Source organism: Zootermopsis nevadensis, unplaced genomic scaffold, assembly GCF_977971745.1.
Source record: "Zootermopsis nevadensis isolate Lab colony 2312 unplaced genomic scaffold, Znev_1.0 Znev_ptg000201l, whole genome shotgun sequence".
In the NCBI taxonomy this organism is placed as follows: Eukaryota; Metazoa; Arthropoda; class Insecta; order Blattodea; family Termopsidae; genus Zootermopsis; species Zootermopsis nevadensis.
In genome coordinates, this window is record NW_028259332.1 from 16,219 (window position 1) to 38,602 (window position 22,384).

General features: G+C 37.5%; 2 protein-coding genes across 12 annotated transcripts in view; both read right to left on the reverse strand.

Moving 5' to 3' along the window:
* LOC147870775 (calcineurin-binding protein cabin-1-like) lies at positions 1–16,357 on the reverse strand. Its single transcript, XM_087341958.1, has 10 exons — positions 16,178–16,357; positions 8,813–8,992; positions 7,260–7,397; positions 5,298–5,487; positions 4,599–4,744; positions 4,009–4,122; positions 3,515–3,679; positions 1,946–2,044; positions 1,273–1,379; positions 1–497 (listed from the first exon to the last, which is right to left on the reverse strand). The coding sequence occupies exons 1-10, from the start codon at positions 16,355–16,357 to the stop codon at positions 449–451; spliced, it is 1,368 nt and encodes a 455-aa protein (XP_087198084.1). The 3' UTR covers positions 1–448.
* LOC147870776 (structural maintenance of chromosomes protein 6-like) overlaps positions 15,425–22,384 on the reverse strand; it is a 25,694-nt gene continuing 18,734 nt past the window's right edge. For 8 of the 11 annotated variants that reach the window (XM_087341961.1, XM_087341962.1, XM_087341967.1 and 5 more), the window contains one exon: positions 15,425–22,040. In XM_087341961.1, coding sequence (XP_087198087.1) covers positions 22,032–22,040 — 9 coding nt within the window. In that variant the 3' untranslated portion in view covers positions 15,425–22,031. The remainder of the gene's footprint in view (positions 22,041–22,384) is intronic. The other 3 variants (XR_015533167.1, XR_015533166.1, XM_087341960.1) reach the window with 3 other exon arrangements.

Consider the following 22,384-nt stretch of genomic DNA (forward strand, 5'->3'; position numbering starts at 1 on the left):
AAAATTTGAAAATCATGTTTATTTCAGATAAAGACATGTTAAAATTAGCAGCTACAATCAATAAACACAAGCAAATTTCCACAAATGAATCACTCTTTCGCTCACTCACTTTCTGTTGGAATCTATAATTTAAAAGACTTGACAACAGTTTCGGGTACTCTAACAAAACTAATTCACAAGGCTGTCATACAACACACCTGCTGCAAGTTACTTTAATAAGCAATACGGTAGCTTATGACACAGAAACACGCTTACCCTTCTATTTCTCTCAAATTAGAAGCCATGAATGGTCCTGCGGCAGCATCCTTGAGCATTTTTTCAAACAGCGTCTTCAAATTGTCATCGAGCTTTCTGCCTTCATTCTGCTCCAAATATTTAAGTATGCAAGCGTGGATCCTATAGTAGACTTCTAAGGCTTCAACTGCCAAGTTCTGTGGATTACTGTAGCTTATCCTACGGGCATAACTAGCCTGCGTCTGATGAAGGTGTTCGCAAGCCTGCAATAAACGTCGCGTCTATATTCAACAGGCATACTCTTGTTCAGTTCATAGTTTGTTAATAAACCATTTTCTTATCAAGGGTTCTGGGCCTTTGTGCATATCAAGTGGTAGCACAGAGCGTGGTTTTGTGATTCTATCTAACTCAAGGTCTTCTGTTATTGCACTCACATTTTTTTCTTTTGTACTGATTATTGTGAATTGTTGTTAATCTGTCAGCTGTTTATCATCTTTACAATGGATCGTGCACTTCCGAATTTGGACTACCTCAGGAAGGATGAGCTGGAATATGAGATCAACATACGGAAGGTCACCGGCCTCCAAGAATATTTAGGTGATTAGCAGGCAGCGAGATTCACGCGTCCGCCTCGGACTCCATCAAACCTCTGGTGAGTTGTTAACCTTGTGCAATAAATTTAATCAGATCCAGGAAATAGAAACTTACATTTGGGCTGACAACATTTTTCCTAATCAGTACACCAGGATTATGATGCGCCTATGCCAGCTGACCTACGGGACTCGTGACCTTGCCGACAGGAAAGTTTCAGACCAGTCCAATCCTGCCTCCCTAGACAAATTGCCTGAGGGCATTTCCCACTTCGCGTCGTCTGTGGAGGAGTTTCAAAGCCATCTCTGCCAGCCCTCCCAGGATCCCACTCACAAACCCCATTCTCTTGATCATTTTACCTCTGACTCTAACCGGGCTCTTATTTCACAACACCAAGAATAATTATAATCCATTTATAAAAACACCAAGGAAGCCTACTGCTCTTACCTTTGCAAAATGGCTAAGGAAAACTCTTGGATTGTGGTCTCTCTTCTCTGCCACTTTACCCAGCGCTCATCTTGTATTCCACAATCCTCTCCTGCAGCATACCATATCTGTCAACATACACCAGTCCTGATATTTTAGCCACAAAAATTATAGCTGAAGTATAATCTATCATAGGACATATGACCGTCTAACAAAACAGCACGCCATTTCCGATGGACATGCGATTTCTCCTATTAAAGACAGGGCGAAGCATACCTAGTCTTTGAGCTGCCTTTCTGTATTTTGATGACAAATCAAAGGGAATTATCAAATGGGTAAACACGTGGAGAGATAAGAAATAGATACAAAATTTTAGTCAGAAAACTTGAAAGGAACAGACCACATGGAAGACAAAGGCTTGGATAAGGGATAATATTAAAATAGATTTTTAATAGTTCCTTAGGAATGGACTGGTCAGGGGCCAGTCGTACATACTTGGTCATCACGATAATGAACCTTCCGATCGCACGCAAGATGGGGAATTTCTTCATTACCCGAGAGACTACGAGCTTCTTACGATAAACTCTGCTCCATGGAGTTAGTCATATGAGATAAATGGCCTACATCTGCAATTTTAAAAATAAAAACACTCAGAACAGCGAAACAACAAACAAAGATTCACTTGACCGCTGACCTTGCTGGCAGTGGTGAAACACTTCTCTGCCGTGTCCAACATCTTCTCCTTTCGATTCTCCAATATCTCAAACATCTCCAGGCTGAGGCTGTCTGTTTCCTGCAGACACACAGTGTTCAATGGTTTACAAAAATTACAATGCAATAATGAGAATGTTTTGTTAATTAAATGGCTTCCCTGATGATGTGAAATTGTAGGTGCAGATAATGGCTATGTCTTCTGTTCTGTCTGTCAAAGATGACGCAGTGTTTCATCTCTGTGGAGAGTTTTGTTACAGCCAATCTCCAGTCTGGAGTCTCTAATGTGTTCCCAACTCCTGGTGGAGATATGAAGACCCATTTGGTCAAGTAAACCTTACTGCATTAGCAGAGGATCTTGTGCACGCCAATCTTTGAGTCTGGAGTCGTCTGCTTCGGTTCCACAGAGGACAGACAACTCCAAAATCAAGAACTGGGCATGTACAACAGGATCAGTCACACCTGCACCATCAGGGAAACCACTGAAATAAGAGAGCACCTTCAAAACTTCAACTGTAAAGATGTGTACAGACCGAGTAAAGACTCTTATCACCTTTCTAACCAGACCTACCACTCAGACACCTTCATCAAGCAACTGCTAAGCCTCACCAGCAGTGACTGACTCAGCAGAACTAACACACTTTCAACCACTGGGTCACTAAAACTCTTCCACCTACTTTCCTACTCACATGGTTCCTAAAATGTTTCTCATTGACTCTTCTCCTACTTCACTCTGAATTGCCTTTCTGTACTGTTCTGCTACAGCAAATGCGTCTGGGCCAAGTCTGAATGGTAAATAAAACATCGATGGAAATCATTCCAACAAGATGGCTATAGCACATCACAGATAAACCAGAGAGAGAGAGAGAAGCAAAAGACTGGCATGGTCACAATATCTCATACGCATTCCTCCTCTGGAGATATCAGCAAGTTTCTCACCACAAATAACATCAAGACAATGCAGTGGCTGAACAAGAAGAGTATTAACATACTGGGACAACTGAAAGATGATCTGGGAGGTGCAAGGACTGACTTTGAAGAGCTCACCAACATACTCCAAGAAACCACAGCAGGGTTAGGTTAGGTTCACAAGAATGTTGAATAACATTCAGAAAGGCCATCTTGCTTCTGAAGAAAAAACTATGCATGTCAGAAGGTCAGAAAAATATCATATAAGTGCGTCACTCTAACTTGTTTTTGCAAGTTTTGAATCAGTGAGCTTAATGGTGACGACATGAGTTTATACTTTACTCTGCATAAGTAACCTAACCTTCAAAGGTCAATGGTTGTCACAAATGTAGGCCCCAGTGAATCTGTAAATGTGTGTGTGTGTGTGTGTGTCAATAAACACCATTCCCTGATGGTGGAGATTATAAATCGTACCTCTGCTTCAAACTGATAGACCAATCACCTGAGAATATTCTATTGCGTACATCCTCCGTCATCAGCATCAAACAGTGGACAGCATTTTCAGTTACTTGTTATACGACTCTTGCTCTCAGTGAAGCTCAAAAGCGAGTTTACAGCTACAAGAAACGCTCTTTTATCTTACCTGTTTAAGCAGGCGGGAACAGAAGGAATGCACCATATAGACAAAGGAGCCGTACTCGATCCACATCAATGAATGATTCGCCTCAATATCCAGAGCACGCTGAAAGCAACGCTGAGCAGCAGACGCTTGACGCAAAAAGTCCATCTCGCTCTTCAATGGTTCACACTGCGACATAAAATTGTGTTGAACCTTACCTATTTACAAAATACTGATTGCTACTAGCAAAATTATACACATAGGAGTCTGCTCCCAGTGGCGGATCCGCTTTTCCCATGTGGCACTCCACTGGTCTCAGGACTCTGCCCCATGCAGTTGGCAAGTCAGAGTACACTCCAATGGCATAAGTCCATACCAAATTTCATCAAAATCCATCCAGTGGGTCTCAAGTTCAATCACGCAGACAGATATGACCAGCCACACACATGCATTCACTTCATGCACATCCTGCAAAAGTGATTACATTAAGTGGAACGCACTGTAAATATTTTACTTACAGAATTAAGTTTAGTTTCCAGTTGACTCCCACGAGCAAGCGCCATTCCTGCCCAGGAGTCGATGCGTACAGGATTGACACAAACATCCAGCAGGTAGTGCCTAATTGCCTTCCCCTGCAACAGACACTCCGCACTTTAACCTTGTGTTCACTGTTTCCACACTGCACGGCAATAATCGGTGTCAAAATCATTCAGATAACACTAAGGACTCTTCCACAAACACTTATGTATGTCCATTAATAATTCTGGAGAGGAACTTCAAAGGTTCGTGTTCGAGTCGAACATTTCATGTGCATGGCACAATTTTAAAATTTCAGTACAGAAAAGTAAGATATGGGTTTTACAGGAATTACCCCACACGACCTGAAGCAGTTACTGACAGGACTAAATTACAAGCTTCATACTTACAAGGACACTGAAGACAAAATCAAGGAAGAAATGCTAACAAAGTTTTGTAATGAAATGTCTGTCTTGGTGTTACAGTACAGAAGTGAAGCGAGGGCATTAAGGAAGGTAGAATATTCAAAAAGAGAATCCAAAGAAATTAAGATTAAAGGAAGCACAATTCACATATCTTATCAACTACTTACCCATTCATTAACTTTGAAATAATAGTCAGCCAAGAGGTAGAAGATCGCTGACATGGAGCGAGGCAACTGACTACGAGCATCTCCCAACACGGGAAAAGACGGGCTCGTCCCATCGATATATGCCATCACTTTTTCCACCAGATGTGCTGAAAGCAACACAAATTCATATCAGTTCTGTACGTGCTCGCAGTAGCCGATATAGATGGGGCAGAAGCAGGTACGTCAACATTGTGGAGCCCCTTGCGTGTGGTCGCTGTTACGACTAACAGCTGTTACCGGTACCGAAGTGTCAGAATGGAATACCATGCACGGTGGGCTAGCCAGCTCTTGGCAGATGTGGGCACAGAATTCTGCAGATGCTGCGATATTGTATGGCGAACAGACGGCATCCCGATCAGAGACACTTTGAGTGTCGCCGCGGGGTCGGGACCATTTGTGAAATATTTAAACACACAGCAGGGGGCTGCGCACGCTGATCGTTCTCAGATGGTGAAGACGGCCGGAGGCAAACTGGAGTTCCGTTTACAGTTTGCCTTACAATCCTTCGTATATGGCCTTACAGTACGACCCAACATGAAGATATTCCTTCTGCATTTCACGAAGTCAACCACGTCATTAAAGTGGCTATCACAGACAGCAGATATTGTCCTACAAAATTGCTTTTCTTTTTAAAAATCAGAGTAATAGTAAATATATCACCTGGATTATAATGAGGAGGTATCAGAGAGGCAATCCTTTTCAGCAGACATTCAACATCAGCGGTGATGCTAGTGACACGGTAGGAATCAAATTCTGGCAGTTCATCAGGCAGGTAGAACTGATATAACTGCATGCCCCGCACCCAAGTCAAGGGGACTTGAGGGACTCTGTGGTCCTGAAGGTAGCGCGCCTGTTGGGAGAAGAATGCCTTAGGACCTCAGTTTTGAAAAAAACATTTATGATGAAGTTAAGTATGATACAGCTTGTATTTTTGATTCCCTAAACGTCTGTGATAATAATGGATTCTTTATAAGAACGTTACTTCCGACAGTCATGTTTCACATTTACTGTGAATGCTGTTGTTGTTGTTTCCCCCCCCCCCCTTACTTCTGTCTTTCGTTTGCTGGTCTAGTCTTTGAGAGTACAAACTTTTTCATGATTCAAACACAGTTCATACATTTCAAACTTTCTAATATCTGTCGTATCCTAATTACGTTAGGTTAGTAGGTACCTTTCCCTGGTGACTTGTAACCGTCCCTTTCCGTCCACCACACGTCACACTGCTTGTTTAGTATACTCGTAGTCGTAGCCTGGTTTGCTCATATGATTACAGCTTCTTGACGTGGGATATGTAAAGATACAGAAAGGGATTGTTGATGATGGTGAGAGGTTGTCGGTGAGCACGAGTTTCCGACTCCCTGGGAATATACGGGAATTAGAAGGTGGAGCAGGTTTCTACACAAATGGACAACAAAGTCTTTCTGTGTTGCACTGATCGACGACACTTTATTTTTCCTTAATACGCGCAGGAACATATATATCTTTTAAGCACTATTCACGGAGGCAGCTGGATGGCTCGGCTGTTCCTTTGTTCTGTCGTACGTTTGTTAAGAAAAACACCCCCGCTCAACCGAAGGACCAAAACTTTAGAGAGCGCCCCGCAACCACGATCGCGCTTAAATACCCCTGCATTACGTAATTTGTCATTGAATTTGGCTTAAAAGCTGCGACCTGATTCGTTCCCCCACAACGGCGGGAACGCGCCTTAAGCTGAGCTCAAAGTCAATTGGTCCATCGCAATGATGCGATGGTCGTAATGCAGTCATCACCCCGCATCTGGAAGGGATGCACACTATTGGTTGGTTGGTGATCATTTCCTGTTAAGAGATTTTGGGCTCTATGAGATAATATTATAGCCATGGATATGTTGTTAAGGGCGTCCTACTATGTGCATGTACACAGTGTAGCACAGTTGTTACAACTTAGATATAAAATCATGTTTAAGACTGTACTACATTAAATCATACTACAATCTTAGTTAAGCAAAGATACATAGTGATTTTTTTGTTAAAAAAACATCAAATTTAAATTTTCATACAGTGATTTGTAAAAGAATAAAGAGAATGTGTTTTTAAGTATGACTTTAAATTTTTTTGCCATTCTTGATGGGAAATTTCCTAGTATTTGTAATCAACTATAATTCATCTTCAGAATTAACAAATTTAAACCTACACGCCCTTTTTTTTTGCTATCCAACTGGATCAGAATACGTGAAAGTGGGTGGTTCTTATGAACACAATAACCAACCTTAAGGTTCCTTATATACAGGGTAAATTCTTGGCCACATTAGCAGTTTTCAAATTCTTAAGATAGCTTATACGCTATGAAGTTAGTTAATTCGACAACCTAACTTTCATTTACTCTCTGATATACTTCTTGTTCATGAAGTTGAACAATCACCAAAGCAAAGATAACAATAGGTGCATACTGCTCCAAACAAAGTACACCAGTGTGTGAAGGGCACGGCACTGTGTAACGAATAGAGAACAACTATTTTAAGCATTTTTATATCAGTAGCTTCAAGTACAGTAAAGAGTAAATCATTATCAATTGTTTTAGAGTACTTAACAAATGCATAAGCTATAATGAATCCATGTGAAATCAGTAAAATTTTTACAATACCAATAGTGTTGTTCTTCTAAAGATTAAATGTTCCAATCTCAAGGAACCGTCCTCGATGGGCAAGACAGCGTACAGAGGCCAGCAGCATTTCCTCAGTGAGGGAGTTGAAAACAAGGTCCACACCTCTACCATTTGTCTCTGACATGATGAGTTGCTCAAAAGAGGTTTCTCGAGAGCTGCCAATATTGCGGTCCGTCAACTGGGAAAGAAGATTATATGCACACATGTTTGACAATTTGTATGCATTAAAAGCAAGAGAACTACCTTCAAATTACAAAACATTCTCAAAACGGAGCATAAGATGACTTTACACATCCATTGTGAAAACACTCTAGGAATCTTACCTTCAAGGCCAAGTCCTTTCAATACCTGTTATGGTTGCATGTCTTAAAAGCATATTATTTTACTTTTCATTTTCTGTCACTGTAGTCTAACCAGTGTTATAAATAGGGAAACCTGGAGGAAGAAAAATTTCCATTTCTGAATTTACATTCTGGACAGTAACGAATATTATGTATTCTATAAGGAACATACATCCATTTATAACTTGCAGGTCTAGAGAAAAAGTTCTGCACTTTCTTTAACAGTGATGTAACAGATTCTCCTTGCTGAACAGTCTCAACATCATACCAATGCAAATCCCTATAACATATGTGGTAAGTTAAAAACATTCCAGAATATTTCAAACAGTGTACTGTGCCTGGGTCAAAGGCATGGATCCTGTACTATCTCAATGCATGAATGAGAATATTAATTATGGTAAAAACAGAATTTATGATTCTAGCCACAGAACCAGTACTCAGTTCCTTGGTCCTAGACATTCTTGATCATCTCTCATATGTACAAAGAAAAACAGTATTTTGCCCAACACAGAGAAAACCAAAATGTCCCACAATCTTCTCATGTTGAGGCCCAAATTTCCCCCCATACTAAACACCAAAAATTCAGATTAGATATTTGGAACTTATGACAGCTGCTGCCACGTCATGCATCACTGAGAACCCCCAGAGTCCATCCAGGCCAAAAACAAAAATTTACAACCAAGAAACCAGACAAAAATTATGAATGTTCCTGGTGGAGGTATGGGAACATAATCTAACAGGACAAGCTGACAGCTGCCCCACAATCAGAAAGAATAAAACAAAGAATATAAATAGGAAAATAGCACACACGTTCAGTCCTCCAGCAGATGGCTGAGACAGTAACGCTGTCATGTGAGAAATTCCATAACAGAGCACATACTTCATTATTTGAAAGGGAACTCATTTGTTGCATTGTGACTAGAAATGTTTTGGCACTGACAGGCTTTCGTAGAAGGTGATTATGTGTATGCCCAACTGTTTGGTCATGATGTTGCCACAAGCAGGCAATGCAGAAAGCTGAGCGGGGATGGGGAGCAGTATTTGAGTTCTGTGACAGTATGTTTCACATCGAAACTTCGATTTTTAATGAAATTCACACATAACACTCAGAATCTGTAAAATAATTCAATTTATCATGGCGGAAAATCTCCCCTATGTGTGCATGAGATAGGAAATAGGCTGTTGAAATACCTGTGGAAACTGTTTCTTCATGAATGCCCGTTTCTCCTGCGTGCCAACAGTAGTGAACACTGTACAACCTGCGTGCAGACAGATGTTGATGGCTGCCTGGCCTACACCCCCGCTCTCTAAGTGGACCAGCACAGACTCACCCTTTCTCATGTGACCGATCATCTCAAGTGCATAGTAAGCCTGTTCACAATAAAGCAAAGCAATAAGTTTTTCTTTTTATGTTAAATTCTCTTTAGGTATAAAGGTGGCTCTGTTCTGGGTTGTTGCACTGTGTAGTTTGGTAGAGGTCTGCTGGTGTTTCGGAGGTGCATGTTTCCTGATGGTGGTGGCACCAGCCACCTCTGAAAGATCACAACTTTTATGAGCCTATACAGTAAAAGAACTCAGAAGATGAAGATTGCTGTCTTTTGGGTTGTTGCTCCCTGTAGTCTGATAGATTTCCACCAACATTTCAGAGGTCATACTGCCTGTCATCAGGGCAATGAATGTTAATCGCCCTTTTGACGGAGACAGTATGACTTCTGAACCGTTGGTGGAAATCTACCAGAGTACATAGCGTAACAACCCAGAAGATAGCCACTGCCATTTATACCTGAAATCTCATTTTCTTTAGGGGACTGGCCCTTGCCCAAGTACCATGTCATAAAGATAAATACAAGGTGTGAATGTTAAGATTCACAGTTTCTTGATCTCAAGATCACTAGTAGACCTGGGGGCATGATGAATCTCTTTTAAACTTACATGGGCTGGAAAACTTTACAAAAAAAAAACATCTGTTTTTTCAAACTTGTTAAATAGTTATACATACATCATACAGCTTTAATATGTTCCATTGATCCATAAGTTAGTGAGATGACAGTAGACATAATAAACCATGGATATTAAAAAAACACAATTCACAATTTATACATTGTTAAATAATTATCAATTATTTGCACTGACTGGAAATTCTTTTTAGATAACAAAATACATAATAATTCTGTTAATAACAATTGGAAAGTGTGTGTTGATTCACACATTAAACTGAATTTTGAGTGGATTCCATCTGACTTCACCATATCCAGTTATACATATTAATATATGAAAGTATTCAATATTATGTATTCGAAACCAAAGAACTTCAATTTATGTCAATAACTTGATCTATTATTTAGTTTAGATTTATTTCGGTGCAAATAAACCCTTCGTATCTTATTTTGTCGTCTGTTACAAGAAAGACATTCAAAAGTAAGCATGTTGCTTTGACAACAAAATAGTAATACAGAAGCTAGTAGAAGCAATTTCCACCAAAAATACAGCAGTTACATATGGCACGGGAGAAACAAATTTCTGCGAATAAAGAAATGAAACAATAACTGTTCTACCTATCATTATTCAAACAACTTTTTTAATTTGTTATAAATGAAACCACAGAAAGATAATGTGGATAGTTTTCTTTTGTCTAGATCTCGAATATATTATTTAAGCTACCTGAACATATTCACGCTGTAAGACACGAGGCCACGTGTTAGGAATAAGGTAACAAAGATGGAATTGACAAAATATGTAGTATATGCAGGAACTAATAAAAAATACATACAGACGTTTAGTTGGAAATAATAGTCACAACAGATATGCAGGCACAGAACTGACTATAACATTACAACAGAAATCAGAGACATAAATTTCAAATGGAGAGCCCAGAGGTGTCCTGTAACTCGTTGCCCATTCTGGTTATGTCCAGAGAACTCTAGCCCTTCAACACAAAAATTCTTTAGTAACAAATTCCAAGTTTTCCTGAAATACAAAAAAATTTGATGTAATATATAAAACAAACTATTACATTATGTGACATGGAGACATATATACGTGTGTGTGTGTGTGTGTCTGTGTGTCCCTCAGAATTTCATGTTGATTGTGCAATTTCTCACGAGGGCACAGGACGTTCTTTAATAGTGAATGGAGAAACCAGCATATAGACACAGAGGACAGCGTAGATTTTGAAAGCTGACAAGAGAATTGATGAGCAGTAGACTATTATTTAACTACATAATAATTACTATTGGTTGGTTGGTGATCATTTCCTGTTAAGAGATTTTGGGCTCTATGAGATAATATTATAGCCATGGATATGTTGTTAAGGTCGTCCTACTATGTGCATGTACACAGTGAGGCACAGTTGTTACAACTTAGATATAAAATCATGTTTAAGACTGTACTACATTAAATCATACTACAATCTTAGTTACGCAAAGATACATAGTGATTTTTTTTTGTTAAAAAACATTAAATTTAAATTTTCATACATTGATTTGTAAAAGAATAAAGAAAATGTGTTTTTAAGTATGACTTTAGATTTTTTCGCCATTCTTGATGGGAAATTTCCTAGTATTTGTAATCAACTATAATTCATCTTCAGAATTAACAAATTTAAACCTACATGCCCTTTTTTTTTTTTTTTTTGCTATCCAACTGGATCAGAATACGTGAAAGTGGGTGGTTCTTATGAACACAATAACCAACCTTAAGGTTCCTTATATACAGGGTAAATTCTTGGCCACATTAGCAGTTTTCAAATTCTTAAGATAGCTTATACGCTATGAAGTTAGTTAATTCGACAACCTAACTTTCATTTACTCTCTGATATACTTCTTGTTCATGAAGTTGAACAATCAAGCAAGCTCACTTGGCATTAAATTTTAAGTACATTTATTCTGGTCCCTCATCACTATAATGGAACTTTAAAGTAATCACATTACTGTGTACAAGAGTTGATCAACACCTGTCAGGGTCCAGATTTCCCTCCAGCCACCTGAAGCTGGAGAAATCTCCTCGGGTCATTATGCTGACATAGGCATGTGGCACAGTAACAGTGGCACAGCTGTCTAGTGGCAGGTGTCGGTATGACCCCCACTTTCCATCACTGTGTACATTCATAACAAGATCTTTAATGGGCGTGCTGATGTATCCAGAATAAAATAACACCTGAAAATATATACAAAATGTTTCAGAGATCTCATACTGAAATATACCTTCTGCTTGTTCACTTATATATTTAAGTTTCCTTGGCTTACGAGTTCACAATACCTCAGATTGGAAGAAACACATCGAGTATATTATTATTCCCAAATTAAGCTCTGCGTGCCTTGCCATGAGAACAGTCATACCACCCATGACAATAGATACTTTAAAGCTAGTTTACTTTGCTTATTTCCACTCTGTGGTGTCTTATGGATTAATCTTTTGGGGGAATTCAACAGACAGTAATAAAGTTTTTTACATGCAAAAGAAAATAATTAGAATAATGGCCGGTGTCAAAAGCAGGATATCCTGTAGAAAATTATTTCGTAAATTTAATATACTTCCACTTGCAAGTGAATTCATACTCTGCTTGCTATAATTTGTGGTGGAAAAATTGGATAATCTTAAAAGAAATACAGATGTACATAATTTAAATACAAGACGTAAACATGACCTATGTGTGCCAAATGCTAACTTTACTAAATATCAGAAAGGGGTGTACTATACAGGTATCAAGTTGTTTAATAATCTTCCACCAACAATTAAAAGTCTAAATTATGATATAAAGGTATTCAAGCCTGCATTGAAAGGTTACCTCTTCACTCACTCTTACTATTCTGTAGACGCTTTCATCTCTGCTGAAAATCCGTAAGCTTTATGTATATCTATAATCTATATGTAAAGTCACTTTTGTATTTCTATTTAAAATTCTCAGTATATGTACATTGATATGTGAAACACGTACTTGTTATTGTGTCGAAAATACAGAAGTTTATGTATATTGAATGAAGTCCTGAGGTTTATGTATATTGCAGAAAATGACTTGTTCTCCATCCTTTGATTGAGTCCTAAGAAGGATCTATGGAATGTAAATAAACTCTACGCTCTAACATACCTGAATACTGCACTTTCCTATCCAAGTCACAAACACTCCAGGTGCCTCATTCTGTCTGGTTCTTCACATCTCCAACTCCAAATAAGCTGCTTCCCCATCACGCACACAACTGATCTTCTGAAACACTGACATTCAGATAACTTTGTCTGCCATCTCTTGGTAATATTACTCCACACACTACAGATACAGTTCACGAGAAAGTTGCCACTAAGCACATCCCCTGATCTCAAACTCCTCTTTCAGACAGACAAGGCACTCACACTGAATCTATAACCGTACACCTCCTCCGAAAGCAAGGAGATCACACGAGGGCCTGAGGTCTTCCTTGTGGCATTGTGAGGCATGCTACTAACTCGTGATACTTGGTCACTAGGAATCTAAAGTGTGCGACCGTGGTGTGGTGGCCACATAACCAACATTACAACCTGTAACCCTAGCTGATTACTTCTACCTTGTCCACTGCGATAGGCTCTTACACAAACTTAAATAAACAGCTACTGAATTTCCACAAGCAAGTCACTAAAACTGAGGCTGCCAACACGTGTCTGTGGATCATCCCAACCGCATCGCCTGATGAATTGTGTCCATCATGCACAATGATCATGTCAGCTCCCGGTGCAAAGTCTTGCTACCTCTGTAGTAATGATGGACTCGTAAATGCGTAACGTCTATAGTATCCCATATGCTTGCAGGCACGCCTACCTGAAACAAAACCATGTACCGAAATAAACATCCGCATTGAGAGACCAGTATTAATTCTTACTACGAAGGCACTCTACACCACATTAATGATCAACTGGCCAACTAAACCGACCTTCCATGCAACCAAAATATTTCTCACTTTACGTCCTTCACACAAAGATGACACACATCAATTCTAATAAAATCAAATTAACTTCCACGCCATGGCAATATATATATATATATATATATATATATATATAAATATATGACAGTGAATCTGCACTAGACTCGTATTGCAGCCCACGATCACGCCGACCTCAGAATTCGCCATTCTCCTCATACGCAGGGACGGCAACGTCGAAAAAAACAGCGAACACATCCCGCCACCGCTGAACTAGCGATATTCGATGATCGTTATATGCCCACCCTGACGAACTCCTCTGCCATCTAACGACAAAAGGGCTGAAGTAGATGTCCTACCTAGCACACTCCACTGCACTGCCGAACGAAATGCTGCCTGAAATACCACTCCACAAATTGTAAAATCATAAGCAGAAACGGGGTTGCTGGAAAGTACTTCCGTAACCGCCATTAGTTACATCTTAGCCCTTAAAAATGACAGGAACTACAAACAAATGAAGGCGAAACACGCCTACCGTCACCTATAAGAAACCAACTACCAAACATAATCATAACCTAAAATCATTTATGAAACCAACCACACGGAACAACACCTAGGATCGTAAAATACAGCTCAATCAACTTAGCACGAAGCACTATGAAACAAATAACACACATTTCGTAACTAGATCGCCTACATTCTGGCACACATTGCCTCTCGGTCACCCGAATTGTTACTGAACCCAGCGACGTTTCACACCCTGCTTAGATCAAAACCAGACACAAATCTTTAATACCTACACGACTATCTATAACACAAGACACCGAGTGAAAGCGTCCACTGCTAACCGTAGTCTCGGACACGAACTTCCACTCGTCAGACTTCATGTTGGCATGTAGACACTCAACACCTCACGCGGATTCAGCAGCGACATCTTCCCTGTTTATTCAATTCTTGGAACTAAATTTGCAGAAACTAATAAGATGAAACGCGGGCTGCGTCAATTAATCAGGCCAACCAACATCACATATAGAAAACCAACTACCAAACATTTCCATAACCTAAAAATCTTCCATCATTTATGAAAACAGGTAGGATTTCGTAAAATACTGCACAATGAACTTAGCGCGAAGCATTCTTAAACGATTATTCCATATGTCGCCACGGGATTGTACTGCACGACTCTCTTTAGCACACCGACTGACTAAGCCCACTGGTAACCGTACTTACGAACACGAACTTCCCTTCGTCAGACTTCATTATGGCACTTGCAGCACTCAACACCTAATACGGACATTCCCTGCTCGATAATTTCTCACAACTAAATTTGCAGGAGGGCGTAGACCTTCTGCTTGTTCACTTATATATTTAAATTATATCCTTTTATTGAGACATGAATAATGCAGTCATTCGAACTGATGAATCTAATATGAATTATTCTAAGGCTCCTTATTATCATCATAATGTTACTAAATAAGTTTAATAAACATTAAAGTTCATTGTCTTCACACAAAAGGAACATGTATTTAATTCAACCTTTTGAAACTCCATGAAACAGAGTCTTTCTTCCAAGCTGATGGTCACTCAGCTAGTAAAGTAAGTCCCGCCTTTCAAGGAACACAAAGGTTTGTTGCCAACTGGTCCTTATTGTGAGCCACAAGAATACAGTTCACAGCTTCCTATCCTATTCCAATAAGATGAACTTTAATATTATCATTTCAACTAAGCCTCCATCTCCCATGTGGTCTGACTGATTAAATTTTTTTATCTGGATAAGTTTAAATGAATAACAATGAAGTGCCTGTTTCCATTTGTGATCCTTACAATTACTGATTCAGGATGCTAATCTACAGGTCATCCTCTCAACCACAATGCTGTAAAAGCTGGACCACATAGTATGTAACCACTAAACTCACTTCCAAACAAACATTTATTTTGACCTATCTAAAGAATTAAACAAAATTAAACTAACCAATTATAACTTTAAATTCATTACATAATTTCAGTGCCAATTCACAAAGTCTCTTGTTTTAATTTCATGCCAGAAAATCAGCTATCACTCCCAGAAAAGCAAGTAAGCTCTTATGCAACTGGGGAATGACAAAAATCAGCACATATTAAAAATTCTCTCTTTTTGATTCAGACAAAACTAAGTTACATTCATCTACAGAAAACTTATGAATGAAAAATCCACACTTTAGGTGCTACAGCAAGAACAGGATATACAATAACAGAGTCATAGCTCTATACCCTTAACATGACAAACAATCAAACATGCAATATTTGAAAATGAATAAGAAAAGAGTGAACCAACTCAAATCAGCTAATCTTCAAGACAAAAATGTACATTATAACATTTTATCTAAACATGAACAATTATGCAAATTTAAGACAGGTTTTATTTCAACAAAAATTCTGATTGTGGACTTTATTGTAATAGTGAAACTGGCATATGTTCCAAGAATTTATAAATAAGAACAATACATTAAATAAATCACCATTTCAGATGGAAATTTTATTTTAAAACATAAAATAATATTTATAAGTCAAAGAGATTAAATATTGCACAAATGTTCAAATCTTAGAAATCAGGTGAAAACTTGTTAACATGTGGTACTTTGTTCACTGGCAGTAAAAAGGTTCAAGTAGGAGTCTCTAACCTTACAAAGTTGGTCTCTGGCTCCTTGCAGATACAGTTCATGAGACCCAAAATGCCATTGAGTGGTGTATCCTGAGCTACAAGGATAATGCGATGCTTAGTGTTGCTTTGGATGACAGTCTGCATTTGTGGCAGCCAATCATAGTTCTGGACTGCAATGTAGATCACAACTGGATTTTCCACCATCAATCCCTGAAACAGATTCCACATACGCTTTCTACCAAAATATATATTCTAACAAAAAATCATTTAGTTTACCCAAAGTTTCTTGATGAGCTGATGATCATACTGCCACCTCTGGCTTAACTGGGATTACTTTTTATTAATCATTTTATGGAACAAATCAATGTATTACTTATACAGCATTAAATAACATAATAATTACACTGGATGAAGTGAAAAGTATAAAGAAGGATGATTCAGTATAACCTGTACATTGATTATGTTGTTGTGGGTTGTGATGCCTTGTAGATTTATAGGTAGAATCCAAGATTTCAGAGAAAACTACTGTTTCTACCTTCAGCCTTACACGGTGTCATAACCCAGATGACTATCATCATATTGTCATCTTTACCATAGTGAAAATGTCAGATCTCACAAAGCTGCACAGTGTTCAATACGTAGAAGGGTAAGCATGCTGCTCAGGCGCATGACTCAAACAAGTTAATTGCAGTTTCAGAGCATAATCATACTCTAAAACGGGTCTCTGATGCTCTTGTCAACCCAAGGTGGTAGATTTCCTCTTATATTATGAAATGGAATTACATAACTTGTAAAATTTACTGTAAAGACATTATCCTTATTTATACAAACTGAAAATCTCAGAATGCCTTTTCAGTAATTTCACTCACATCCATACTTATATCTTTTAATGGAGTTTTACTTTTAATCAGTTAAACACATACATATATAAAAGAGGCTAAAAAGCAGCATTACAGTAGACTTATAGCAAAATCAGACAATAAAATAAAAACAACATGGAACATAATAAAAAGGGAGACAGGGAAAATATATTTATCAGAACAAATGCCACCTCTTCTAATAAACAATGAAAAAGTAAATGATCCTGGAACAGTGGCTAATGCCTTCAATAAGTTTTTTCTAACAATTACTGAAAGCTTAAATTTAAATCAAACAGGGACAGAAGATGCTGTTTCCACTTTAAAAGCTGCATTTCCTGTAAACTTTTCTGGTTCTAATATCATTCCAACCACCGAAACTGAGGTGAAAAGTGTAATAAATTCCCTCAAATCAAAAAACTCATCAGGTTATGATGAAATAAGTAAAATTTTGAAGGCTTGTTCAGCTCTAATTAGTCGTCCATTAACCCACATTTGTAATCACTCATTATACACAGGCATTTTCCAGGACCACCTTAAAATATCAGTAGTACGACCACTGTACAAGAAAGGGGACAAAACCAATATGACAAATTACAGACCAATTTCACTTTTAACTACCTTTTCTAAAGTGCTTGAGAAGATTATGTACAATAGATTAAGTCATCATATGCATGCTAACAACATATTAGTCCAGGAACAACTTGGCTTCAGGAAATGTGTATCCGCTGAAGATGCTGCTTTCAAACTAACAGACAATGTTCTAAAATCTGTTAACCAAAAAATGCATGTTGGAGGAATTTTCTGTGATTTAGCAAAAGCTTTTGACTGTGTAAATCATGAAATTTTGTTGGATAAATTGCATTTTTATGGCATTCAAGGAATAGCAGCGCAATGGTTCAGATCCTATTTAACAGATCAAAGTAAAAGCACCTAAAAACAAACGAAATTTTTTCTCAAACTGGGGAACAATAAAACATGGAGTCCCCCAAGGGTCAATTTTAGGTCCCTTGCTTTTTATAATATACATAAATGACCTTCCTCCAATAATAAAAACAATAAATACTTCAACAGAACCCATAATATTTGCTGATGACACAAGCGTTATAATTTAAAATAAAAATTTTGATGATTTCTGTTCAACATCAAACATAGTTCTGTCTCATATGAGTAAATGGTTTACTGCTAACAAGCTGACCCTAAATCTAGATAAAATTTATAACAAATAACTCACCACAATGTGCTTCAAGTATTGGTTATGATGCGAAGTATATACAAGAGTCGATAAACACAAAATTATTGGGTTTGAAAATTGATAATCACCTAAATTGGACTAATCATATTGATGAACTGATACCTAAGTTAAGTGGCGCATGTTACGCAGTTAGATCTCTGTTCCACGTCAGCAACACTGACACACTCAGATCAGTATATTTTGCATATTTTCACTATTTAATGAAATTTGGAATAATTTTTGGGGGGAAATTCATCAAACATCAAAAAGATATTCACTTTACAAAAGAAAATTGTTAGGTTATTGGCTGGTGTAAAACCTAGGAATTCATGTAGAAGTCTATTTAAGAGATTAGAGATCTTAGCTCTCGTTAATGAACTTTATTGTAAATAACCAAGAACTCTTTCAAACTAATTCTGCTGTACACAGCGTCAACACAAGGAATAAAAATCAGCTTCATAGACCAATTGCCAGTTTTCAGAAGAGTGCATATTATGCAGGGATCAAAATTTTCAACAGTCTACCATCAAATCTCACAAGTCTTGTAAATAAAAAGGCACAATTTAAATCAGCATTGAAGAGATACTTAATTACACACTCCTTTTACTCTGTCGATGAATTCCTAATGTCTACAAGTAAGTCGTAATTTATCCTTTGTATTTTTGTGACATTTATATGACTTGTATTTGTATAACATGTATTGTATTATTATGACTTATTCTACATTCTATTGTCATCTGACTAACTTATGGATCCATGGAATGTAATAAAGATGCATGTATGTATGTATGTCCAATCAGGATAATACTTGGAGGGTGGTTTGGCATTAGATGTGTGTGTGTTTGTGTATGAGTAAGTGGCAGTACAGAACAGATTTATTTATTTTCATATCTTGGACCCCCATTAAATTACTTTAATAACCAAATTACAGTCTACTAGTGAAGGGAAAAGGTTGTGTTGTGTTTTGGAAAAAAAACACTTATATAAGAGCATGTGCGAATTCAATAGAACAATTTGCGCGGTCTTAGATTTATTTGCTGTGCTCCCATCTGAAACATGAATTCCTGCATTTACCCCAGTCAGGCAGAGAGGCCATTGGCAAATATATCTGGGGACAATGCCACAGAACGTCTGCATATATAATAAGATTCTCCGCATCATTTCCTATAATTGTGATCTGAACATGGCACGATATAGCATATACTTGAAGACGGCCGTCTTCCGGGTTGTTGCGCCGTGCAGTCTGGTAGAAGTTTACTGACGTTTCAGAGGTCCTTGCTGCCTCCATTATCAGGGCGATAGGTTACTCATAAAAAACAACCCAGTCTCACTGCCATAAAAACCTCAAATCCTACATAGCATATGGTTAGGTTAGTATGAAATGTGTATTTGTCTATATAATGATGCATTATCAAATCCACTATATTTACTGCATTTACTTAAAAGATATCAATACAATAAAATGAGGTGATACATGATTATCTCTGCACCTTTTATGTTCCCCATCTTCACAAAAAGGTTCACATTTCAGAAGGAAAAAAATTGAACGGGGAGGGGGGGGGGGAATGTACTAAAAAAGATGCTCTCCATATACATATAATTTTATGGAAGCTCTAATTTTATGTTTTCAAGCTAATTTATTCTTTTAAAATATCCATCGAAGCACAATATTATATCTGGATGAATTACTTTGTATTAGCAGATCGTTGAAATGTATGACTAAGTGATAGATCTCTTACATGTATAGAATTATAGTATCCTTTAAAGCAGAACACATTTTGTCACCCGAATATTAGTAATTTTAATTTCTGTTATCGTAACATGCTTGTATTTAATTCTTTGGATAAGTCGACATGACTATAAGAGAATGATAGATAAAAACACTTAACTTAAATCTTGAAGAATTCCGTATCTTTATATATTGTATGAGATTTTGATGATGATATTGGTTAATTATTAAATATCTAAGATTGTAGCACCTTATTGGATTGGGAGAAGATTTGGAAGCAGATTTCTGTACTGAAAAAGACAGTCCGAGAATTGGGCCACATGCAGTTCCAGATATTTACAGAAGTAAGGTTTAATAGAAATAAACAGAAATCAGGATTTAATAAAAAAATATGCCTGTAGTCTGTATATAATTTCATTACATCGTCACACTCATAGCTGTAAATATGTTTGTATATCCTCCGATTTGTGAAGTAGATTCTACTTCACTTGTATTTTAGATTTAATTTGTAGTTTAAACAAGACTACTGTGTTTTTACAAAACCTGATGATACATATATATTTATATATTTTAAATCTTGTCCGTCTAATCACAATAAACTCTTATTAAATATTAAAATATTACAATAATTAACATTTAAAATATATCAAATGATGTTCTTTATCGAAATATTCGATTTACATTAGACCATCATTTTTTCACGACATGTTTCAGTTCCTAAAAGAACTATCTTCAGGTGAATATAATTATATGAAGATTCAAATCAATAATAACTTAAATACAATTTCTATATATTATTTTAGCGCACATTTTTATCAGATATCAAACGATGTTCTTTTCCAGATTTTATTCCATTTTAATAGCATACTCGATGTTGTTCTGTATATGTACATCATGCTCGATATGACTTTGGTGTTAATTATTGTAATATTTTAATATTTAATAAGAATTTATTGTGATTAGACGGACAAGATTTAAAATATATATTTATTATATCACAATATGACGCAACTTTACCATCTCCTGATGATATATGTTTCTAGATTTTCCAAAGTACTCAATAAAATTATTCTTTTTTCCATTTCTGTTTGTTTGTTTGTTTATTTCAAAACCCAGTGTCGTCATTAGTTTTCACATGACAAAACTTCCTCACAATAAGAGTGTTAACCACTTTCTTGTCGAATGTAATGTTCGTCTTCTGGACTGAGGCTTGTAAGTAGATTGTAACATTTTGGATTGACGTACGTCCTCCATCTTCCAGGGTGAAGTGATGATAGATGCAGTATCTTTTACCAGTGTGTTCACGTCCACCTACTTACAAGTTTAATCGACATTCAAACTCAGAAGACAAACACTGACATCTTGTCATGAGAACCTCAGGTCTCATTTGAAATTTGTCATAATTATAATAATTTTTCTGAAAGGCGAAGCTGATTTACACGAGTATAACATACCTTTGAAGCAGAAGAAAAGAAAAGTCAATAATGAAGCAATCATGCAGTTTCAGCTTCTTCTGAAGAATGAAACAAGGGAATCCGTTTATGAAGAAAAGTAGAGAAAGTAGAGAGAGAAAGGTGAGTTTGGTTGTATCGATCAGGGCCCTGAAAACCAACCAGACCACTAACACGGCCCTTTTCAGGGCCCTGATCCATACAATCAAACTCACCTTTCTCTCTCTATTTTCTCTCCCTCTCCCACTCTCGCCCACGTGCTACCATTGGTCCAATCCCATAAATGCTCCCATTGGCTCGGGGCAGGCTACACCTTTCACTTCCCGGCCTATAAACCCAGCACCTCACACCCTATTGGCATATTCATCGCCCTGATGACGGAGGCAGTATGACCTCTGAAGCGTTGGGTTAACATCGACCAGACTACACAGCGCAACAACCCAGAAGACAGAAATCTTCATACTCATCGCCCTGATGACGGAGACAGTATGACCTCTGAAACGTCGGTAAACATCGACCAGACTACACAGCACAATAACCCAGAAGACGGATATCTTCAAGATACAAGCTCCTTCTTCTTCACTGTGTATTATTACCCCTGCATAGATCATCCATCCTGTAAGTAAAAATAATATATTATGATATTAAAAGGAAACACTGTCATATAGTTAAGCAGTGTTATTCTACTGACGAAATAAGCAACAGAAACATGTGAACTATCTATTTGTTAGCTAAACAACCAAATCATGCACACAGCAAGCTAATAAATGCAAGTGCTGGCACACAATATAAAAAAAACAGACTAGAATTGTATTCTCGTGAGCCTACTGACAAGGCAACACTTTTAATGCTGCAGAAGTTAACTATTAATCTGTATTTCATGATAACAGGTACACAAACTTAGTCGGTAAACAACGAACTTTTAAAACTCTTAAAATGGCATTGCAGGGGCTGGAAAAG